The sequence below is a fragment of the Anas acuta genome, chromosome 1 (genome assembly GCF_963932015.1).
Source record: "Anas acuta chromosome 1, bAnaAcu1.1, whole genome shotgun sequence".
NCBI lineage: Eukaryota > Metazoa > Chordata > Aves > Anseriformes > Anatidae > Anas > Anas acuta.
Genome location: NC_088979.1, coordinates 151029426 through 151038395, shown reverse-complemented (window position 1 = coordinate 151038395; position 8970 = coordinate 151029426). Strand labels below are relative to the sequence as shown.

The following is an 8970-nucleotide window of genomic DNA, read 5'->3' as shown; positions in this document are numbered from 1 at the left end:
CCCACCAGCTGGCCCCATGTCTGCTGCCACTGGAGGGCAGCAAAATCCCATTACCCGGCCTCCACCCAGGCCTCCATGCCTGGGTGGGCCTCAGGTGGGAGGACAAGGCCTGGCGGCCATCTTCTCACCCGCCACCATGCCCTAGGTGCAGTGAGGGAGGGAGTGCGAGCGGCGGCCCCGGCTTGAGCCGATTAGCCTTATTAATAGAAATTAAACCCCGGCTGCGAGTGCTGCCAAGCCCCCGTGGGCCCCATGTGTGCCCCGTTCCCTGCCGCTGGGCAGCAGGATGGGGTGTGGGGGCTAAGAGGCTTGGGGGGGATTAACATGGGGGCCCCAAAAACCTGCCCCCCCAGCCTGTAAGGAAATGGGTTTTCCTATGCATGGCTGTGACTGGCTCATCCCCAGAAGCGGTCGAGTGGCAGTGGGGTTGTTTTGGGGGTTTTAGTGAGCTGCTGGATCCAGCCCCGGTGGCTCTTGCAGCTGTGAAGGATGGTGATCACTTGGCTGCTCCAACTCAGCTTCTGTCGCTGCTGGACACGTGCCCCTCAGCCTTGCCCATGCTACTGCAAAACCATGACCATGGGAGAGGTGTTGGGGCTTGGGAAGACTGAAAAACAGCCCCATCCCCAATTTTGCCCCTTAGTGAAGCATGGTCTACTGCTACTCCCTTCCCCTGCACCCTCTCTCCCAGCTCAGCCCATCACCAGCACTGGTTCTTCCCCCTTCGTCCCCTCCAAACCTGCCCTGCTCCAGGGGGGAGAGGCGAGGAGCCCCCCAGGCGGCTGTGGGATTACTGGGGGATTCAGGCAGCCACCTCCTCCCCATTGGCTGGAAAAGCCTCTTAAAAGTGGAGAAGTGCTTTCTGCCCGCTCAGCACCTGCTGAGGTCTTTGCTGACCTGAAACCGTAAGCAGCCGCTGACCCACATCCACCCTGCCCGCACCCACCTGCAGCAGGCAAAGGGGGGTCCCCTGCGTGGGGCGTCCCCTCCGGCTTGGCCGTGTGGGTGGCTTTGCAGAGGGCGGCATCAGAGCTGGAGGAAAGCAGGCTGAGAGGGGGATTAGCTCTCCAGCGGGGACGTGGCTGCCCCGAAGGAAGGAGCAGGGCACAGGAGACTGCTGCAAGGGTGCTGGGTTCCTGCAGGCATCACCCCGTGCCTTGCTGACGGGGTGCCCGCCATGGAGCAAGGAGCCAGCAGGGCCATCTGACTGGGCACCCTCATCCAGAGCCGGGGAACGCCAGCCAGACCCGTCCCCTCACCTCGGGAACTCAGCCTGCGCTTGGGTGGTCATTGCACAGGTCAGTGGCACAGTGGGAAGCGTGCAGCTGAGCCAAAAGGACAACTTTTGGCAGACTTTTTCTAATTTAATTCTCTAGCAAATGCTTTTCCGGGGTGACGTTGGGCTGGGGAGGCTGGTGACATGAATCATGACCTTTGCATTTAATTTATCGAACCTTCCCTACCCCATCCATTCTCCATTGAGGCTCCAGGAGACATCCTTGCATTCATGTGGACCCTCCTGGATGCTGGTACTGATGCAGCTTGCCTGGCACAGCGGGGCCTTGCTGGACATTATCGTGCACCAGCTTTTCTGTGTGCACCCAGGCACCAGCAGCCAAGGCTGATCCTGCAGTGGTCTTTGCCCTCTTGGTCTGGGTTTGTGACTTCTGGTGCCGGTGCAAGTCTTCTCCTAGCATCTACCTGCAGCTTGCTCTGCAGCAGTGCTCACCATGGGCCTGCCTGCATGTGATGCCCAGGGGAAAGGCTGCCGCCTGTGCTGATGAGCTTTTACGGGTGGCTGAACGTACGTGGGATATTTTTAACCACAAATAAAGCTCCTTAACCGGGGAGAAAATAAGAGCAAGCTGTAGCATACGCAGAGGCAGGTGCAGGGTACACGGTGTGACCACCGTGTGCAGCCGTGAGCAGAGGAGCCTGCATATGCACCGCAGCGTTAGGAGCGAGGCAGCTCTGAACTGCCTGGCTCAGAGCTGGGATAAAGCCCCAGCCGAGCTGAGCTGCAGCACATTGGCCTTGGAGGCAGCTCCACGGGTGAGCTTCTCTGGTGCACCTCGTCTTCGTCAGCTGGCTTCGAGCTGCACTCAGGTAAATGCCCTTTCCTACCTTGTGTTGCGGTGAAAAAGTGGCTCCTGCAGGTACCCATCCAGCCCTAGACTTGAGCAGGACCCATATATATTTGTCTAAAGCTGTCTTCAAAGTCATGTGCTGTTGATTCACCACTGACAGAAGATACTGCGGAAAGCTCTGAAGGGCATTCCACAGGTAGCCAAATGTTTTCTTGCTAGGAAGATGAGGATGTTTACAAGGGAAAAAAAGAAAAAGAAAAAAAAAGATGAATTGCAGTGGTCTGATTAATTGATTAGGTGTGCAGGACAAGAACAAGAAGAGTGAGGCTGGGAGAGGGGCTCAAACAAAAAGGATTGGGGTATGCTCTCAATTCATGCCTCTGCCCCCTTCCATGATCCTTGAGACTTGGGCTGGGGGAAGAGACAGAAGGAGCCTGCACTGGCCTTTAGGTTCTCCCTGAACCTGTTAGGGAAGTGCCACCCAGAAGAGCTGCCTCAATCCATGCTCACAGGCAGGTCCTGCTCCCTTTTCTGTGGCTGGTGGGGTCCTGAAGGTTGGGAGCTCTGCTGCAGGGAGCCATGGCTGTGGAGGATGCTTGGGTGCTGCCATGATCAATGCCTCCGTTGTCTGTCTAAAACCATTGGCCAAGACTATTTTGTGTCAAAGCACTTGGGTGTGGATGCTTTCGAACACCTGTCTGATGCTACTGGGGAGCAACTTTAATCAAAGATTGGTGACAATTTGGTGTACAGGTGTGAAAATAAGCCTGAGCGCCCAAGAAATTGAGGCCAGAGGTACTGTTCAGTGCTGGAAGGGGTATGGCAGAGACCTGGTACCTAGGGGAGAAATACAAAAAAAAACATACCCACAGCAGCCAAGTGGAGCAAAATTCTTGGGCAGCTTAGGAGTCCTGAGAGCAACTCACAAGACAACCCCTCTAATTCCCTCCTTCTCCCCCCTTCGGCTTTGTTCTGGCCCCTCCGGGTAGGTACAGAGCCCTAATCTCTCTGGCATGCAAATAAACATCGCCACCAGTTTGCCGTGCTCTCCCCCTTCACCCATTTCCCAAATCTGGCCCCGTGCAGCAGGGAAAGGAAGGGTAGGGAAGGGAAGGTGAGGGCTGCGTGCTGAGGGAAGCACGGCGAGGGGAGCTGGCCTCCTGTGCCCCACCGCTTCTGCTGTGTGGAGGTCCTGGTGGGCTCCCAACTGGGGCAGACCAGAAGGCGAGAGGATCGAAGGCTGCCCCTGGGAGCTGAGAGGGGTTCTCATCGCCTGCTGTGCTCTTCTCTTCTTGCAGCACCTGGAGAGCTCTCCTCCCGGCCTGCCTTTCCCCACCCAGGCTAGACGATGGGGAGAGCTGACCCAGAGGAAGGGCAGCTCCCAGCTCCCGTGAAGCCCCCAGATGGCGGCTGGGGCTGGATCGTGCTCTTCGGCTGCTTTGTGATCACTGGCTTCTCCTATGCCTTCCCGAAAGCCGTCAGTGTCTACTTCAAGGAGCTCATGAAAGATTTCCACGTGGGCTACAGTGACACAGCCTGGATCTCCTCCATCATGCTGGCCATGCTCTATGGGACAGGTGATGCTTGGATACGCTTCCCCCTGCCCAGTCTGTGCCTTCCCCTGTCCTGCTGGAGGCCCAGCCCGTGTCCCCAGGGGCTGTCCTCATGCTCACTGGCCTGTGTATCTAAGCAGCCAAGCAGTGATCTCCATCATTAGTGTTTCATCTTCCCTGGGCGCCCCTTCCTAGATGTCCTGTTGCCTTCTGGTCTCCTACTCTGTCTCCTCTGCTTCCTTCCAGGACCAGTATGCAGCATCATGGTGAACCAGTTTGGCTGCCGGCCTGTCATGCTCATCGGCGGGCTGCTGGCCTCCTCTGGGATGATCCTGGCATCTTTTACCACCAACATCATCGAGCTTTACCTGACAGCTGGCGTGCTGACAGGTGAGAGGCCCAGGAGCAGGGGGGAGCAGACTTCCCTTAGCATTACCATGCCCAGGCATGGCCACTGGGGTGGCATCAGTATAAAGTGGTGGAGGAGGGGGGAGAAGGTTCCTGTGTAAGGCACAGGTCCTGGCTAAGCATGGCCACAGTTATCAGAGTCAAATACAGTTCAGGTGGATAGGCCATGAGGCCATCTTTTCCAGGGGCAGGCCAACAAGATGGAGGAGAAGAGGCTTGTAAGGAACACATGAATCAGGACTAGGACAGCCTTGGATGGGTTTCAGCTTGTTCCAAAACACGTCTCATGTCCTTGCACTCCCTCTCTCCCTCCTGGCTCTCACCCCCACGTAGGTCTGGGTATGGCGCTGAACTTCCAGCCCTCACTGATCATGCTGGGCACCTACTTTGACAAGCGTCGGCCTCTCGCCAATGGACTGGCTGCTGCTGGGAGCCCTGTCTTCCTTTCCTCCCTCTCTCCACTGGGGCAGGTGCTTCTGGAGAAGTTTGGTTGGCGAGGAGGGTTCCTCATCATGGGGGGCCTTCTGCTTAACTGCTGCACTTGCGGGGCAGTCATGAGACCCCTGGACATGGGCATGAAGAGGAAGATGGAGAAGACTCAGGACAAGTATGAAGCCAAGGAGATGTTGCCCATAGGAGGGAAGTCAGAGGAGGGCATCAGCACCACAGATGGAACCAAGAAAGCCAAGAAAGCCAAGAAGAAGCCCAAGAAAGGAAAGAAGCTGTTGGATTTTAGCATCTTTTCCAACCGAGGGTTCATCATTTACACCATCTCAAAGTTCATCCTGGTCTTGGGTCTCTTTGTGCCCCCCATATTGCTGGTCAACTACGCCAAGGACACGGGAGTACCGGACACGGAGGCCGCGTTCTTGCTCTCCATCATCGGTTTCATAGACATCTTTGCCCGACCAGCCTGCGGCATGGTGGCGGGGTTGAAGTGGGTCCGTCCTCACGTGGCCTACCTGTTCAGCTTCGCTATGCTCTTCAACGGCCTGATGGACATCTGCAGCGCCAGGGCTAGCAACTACACGGGGCTGGTCATCTTCTGCGTCTTCTTCGGCATCTCCTACGGCATGGTGGGGGCACTGCAGTTCGAGGTGCTGATGGCCATCGTTGGCTCCCAGAAGTTCTCCAGTGCCATCGGGCTGGTCCTGCTTATCGAGGCGTTTGCTGTGCTCATCGGTCCCCCCTCTGCAGGTAGGTCTCGTGCTGCGAAACAAAACACAGGTGTTGGTTTTGCTTCCACTCCATGGTATTGCAGGTATCGGGGATGGGCAAAGTAGATGAATAAAGGCCCTATTTCTCAATTTTGAATTTCCCTTGGATGCTCTCTGAAGTGAGAGCTCTGGGTCTCACTCTGCTACAACACTGAATCTGAGCCTGGGCAAGTGATATTTCTCTCTCTGCCTTGCTGAGAGACCTGAGCGATGGCCAGCATACAGAGTGGCATGGTTTCCAGCGCCCCTCAGTCCTCATCAGTGGCACTTCCCTCTCCTTGCTGCGATCCTTACCTCTGCTATGAACGTTGCATCAAATCGTGTTACGGGTAGGGTCAGGCACATGCTGCAGGCAAACCTGTGAGAGTCTTCAGTGGGACAAGGCGAGGATGTTTCAGGTTCTCCTTGGTGCCCATGGCATTTTGATTGATGCCATGAATAATGAATTCAGTTTGTGTTGGCCCCAACCCAAGGTGCCATGTTGCTGTCAGTCAAAGCTGCCAAAACAGTGTATAGATCCACCTGATGCATTTGCTGTTACTTTTCGTAAGAGGATTAAGAAACTCATGGTTTCTACACCAGAGTCCCTGTAAGGGACGGTGTAATGTCCATCCATGCCCTACAGCCTGTAAATAGGTTGTTCAATGGGAGAGGGAGCCTTCACCCAAGAGGCTTGCACGGCTTCAGATTAAATGTCTGATCAGGTCTGTAGAAGTCAAATCATGCTAAAGGCTCACTTCCAAAGTGCAGTTTCCTGCATCTGTGACTTGCGAGGAAAGGTCAGGGACAGACCGTGGACAAGTCCCTGGGCAGGAACAAGTCTGTTGCTTCCTGCACTCCCTCGCTTTGGCTGCAGCATGTGGGTTAAAGCCCATCAGAGGAGAGCTCTGTGTGAATGAGAGGTCTTCATGCACCACCAGTTCTGAGTGAAGACCCTCTTGATGCTAGGTCATGGCCTGTCTTACAACCTGTAGAGCAATTGGCAGTCCCAGGCCAGCGAGGGTCCAAAAATAGGTGTCTTGGAGGCAGCTGCAGAGAGACCTTGGGGGGAGAGGAGGATTTAACGTTTCCTTGCTCAGAGCATCTGGAGCACTTTGTGAAATAAGTGTTGAGGAAGCAGAAGGCTATTAGGAAGCAGGAGCCACGTTTATGAAATCCTGTATGCAATGTGGCAGTAGGCCAGCTTTGTTGGTGAGCAGGCCCCAGGAGTAAAGGAACCAGAAGGGAACGGGGAAAAGGAGCAGATGCAACCAGGTGAGTTTTCCATGCTGGCCTGCCCTCTCACTTGCTATTTCCACAGAGTTTAAGGCCAAACAATTTCCTGCATAGGACAGGACGTAGGAGACCACTGCAGCTGAAGTTTTTCCAGGTCAGGGAACTTCAAGAGTGGGGAGGGAAGAGTGGAGAGCAGGAGTCCCTATTTCCAACACCACATCAAATGGGGACACCACTCTGAGCAGTCATGGGGGGAACCCCTCCTCAGTTCTGCTGTGCTTTTGGTACCGTGTGAAATGCAAAACAGGACAGAGAAGCTGCAGAGTCACTGAAGAATGGAGCTGGGGGGGCTCCCACCTCCCCACCCTGGGTACAGCTTGAGACTCGGACTCGGGGGAGCAGTGCTGTGGTGGAAGAAGAGGGTTGAACAAAGTGGCTTTGTTTGGTGTAATCCTCCTGAGCTGCTTCCCCCTCCACCATGGGGCTGAGGGGCTTGCTGTAGGATAAGCTGCACACGCACGCATGCGCGTGCTCCTTGCTCGCTCTCCAGCCTGGGGGAACGGGGCGCATTCATCCGCTGAGGAATTCGCTGCCTGTGGAAGTGGGGCCGGGTGCAGCTCAACAGGGACCTGGGGTCACAGCTGTAGTAAGGAGAAGGCAGGACTGGGCCCCATCCCAGTCAACGGGTGCCAGCCCAGCCACAGTAGGGTGGCAGCTCCAGCCCCCCAGGACTGGGAACCCTCCCTCCATTGCCAGCCCTGATGCGTTCAGGAGGTGCAGTCAAAATAAATAGCTTTTTGGGCGGAGACATCATCACGTGTGGGCCCTCTAAGGAAGCCAGGTTCTTGGAAGCTGGTCTCACCTTGGCAAGATGTCCTGTCGCAGTGTGACTCCATCACCATTATTTAGCCTTGGCAGAACATGGGAAAACCCCAAACCCACACTTAGAGTAGTTCAAAGCCCACCTGTGCTGGGCTTTGTGTGGCAGAGTGCTGAGGCTGACGCTAACACCTCCATTTCTTCTCGACCCTTCAGGCCGCTTGGTCGACGCGCTCAAGAACTACGAGGTGATCTTCTACCTGGCGGGCTCGGAGGTGGTGCTCTCCGCTGTCTTCCTGGCCATGGCCACCTACTGCTGCCTCAACCGAGAGAAGAAGAAGACGCCTCCCCCAGAGAAGCCCCCGTCGGCGGGTGGTGGGAGCGACACCGAAGAAGCAGAGTCCGACGTGCAGGAAGGCGAGGAGCACAGCAGCGACAACCACCAGCCGGCCCGCAGCACCGACAACACCGTGGTGGCGGCCAGCGAGGAGGCCAACCACGTGGAGGACGAGCAGAGCGGGGAGGGAGGCAGGTGTCCCGAGGGGGACAGGGAGGTGTTGGCACAAGCTGGCTGCAACGCTGACCAGACGGTGGAGAGGGACAGTTTTTAGCCAGGGTGGATGTAAAATGGCTGGCCTGGTTTGTGTGTAACTCGGCCTGGGAGGGGAGGTGGGATGTGGGGTGGGAGAAAAAACAAGGCAAAAGCAGGTTTAAGAAGATGGTGAGAGTCTAAGGATAGAGGGTCCTCGTGTACATATGCCCACATTTCTTCCCTGTGATATATCTACTCGCGTCCTGCGCCCATGCTGGTATAACACAGGCTCGGAGCAGCCCAAACACCAAAATCTTCCCATCCACCTCCGATCCAGCCCTGGAAAATGTATTCTGCAGAGGCTGTGAAGGACTCTCCTTTTCCTTCTGCGTTGTCATAATACAGCACACAATTAGAGACTCTTTGTAATCAGCTCTGGTATGCTTTGGCCTTGTGTCAGTGTTTCCTCTGCCCCCTTCCTACTGTTGGGACAGCACAACCCCGAGAGGCACAGCTCTTGGAAATGCCACTCGTCCCCGTAGGGATATGCTGTTAGAGGCTGCTGGGGTGCAAAAAAAGAAGAGGGCACCTCAGAAAGGCTAATGCCACCAGGAGGGTGGCCACGGCACGGAGCTGCGCTGCCAGGAATAGCAGCAGCAGCGCAGGTAAACAGCCCGTCCCAGGCGATTATCCACTCAGCAGGAGCAGCACAAGACGCGGGCGCGTGTTTTCTTTTTAAATAGAGAAAGGCCCCTTACATAAAGGGAATCAAAGGTAAGGCAGAGAGACGGGCTGTGCCCCCAGGGTGCCACGGCTGAGGGTGCCGGGGCACGTGGTAAGGCAGGCGTGACCCCGTCCCCCTGGCTGCAGGGGTGGATTTCTAGATTCAGAGAGGACAACCTCCCCTGGCGTGCTTAAACTGCTCTTAATCTGCTTTGGGCCTGGATCTTTTATAAACACCCCTGGCCAAAGCCTTCTCTTCCGCTTTCCTGACCTGTTTCACCTCAGGGGCCCTGGGGGAACCTATTACTGCGTCGAGGGATCAAGAACTAAGAGGGCTGCACGGCAGGCAGCTCATGGGACCATCAGATGAGGGCTTTCGTTACGGATGGGGCTGACTGCAAATTGATGAGTAACGG

The 8970-nt window shown here is 56.0% G+C and overlaps 1 protein-coding gene across 1 annotated transcript; it reads left to right on the top strand.

The window, feature by feature from the left end:
- Positions 1-16: 16 nt before the first annotated feature.
- On the top strand, positions 17-8292 carry SLC16A8 (solute carrier family 16 member 8). The gene is made up of 4 exons (XM_068666073.1): positions 17-3664; positions 3887-4030; positions 4382-5245; positions 7516-8292. Exons 1-4 carry the CDS (start codon positions 3436-3438, stop codon positions 7908-7910), a joined length of 1632 nt encoding a protein of 543 aa, XP_068522174.1. The 5' UTR covers positions 17-3435; the 3' UTR covers positions 7911-8292.
- Positions 8293-8970: the final 678 nt, after the last annotated feature.

Coding starts and splice junctions, on each gene's coding strand:
- SLC16A8 (XM_068666073.1), top strand. CDS start 3,436: ATGGGGAGAGCTGACCCAGAGGAAGGGCAGCTCCCAGCTCCCGTGAAG. Junction 3,665..3,886: donor GGCCATGCTCTATGGGACAG/GTGATGCTTGGA, acceptor GCTTCCTTCCAG/GACCAGTATGCAGCATCATG. Junction 5,246..7,515: donor CATCGGTCCCCCCTCTGCAG/GTAGGTCTCGTG, acceptor TCGACCCTTCAG/GCCGCTTGGTCGACGCGCTC.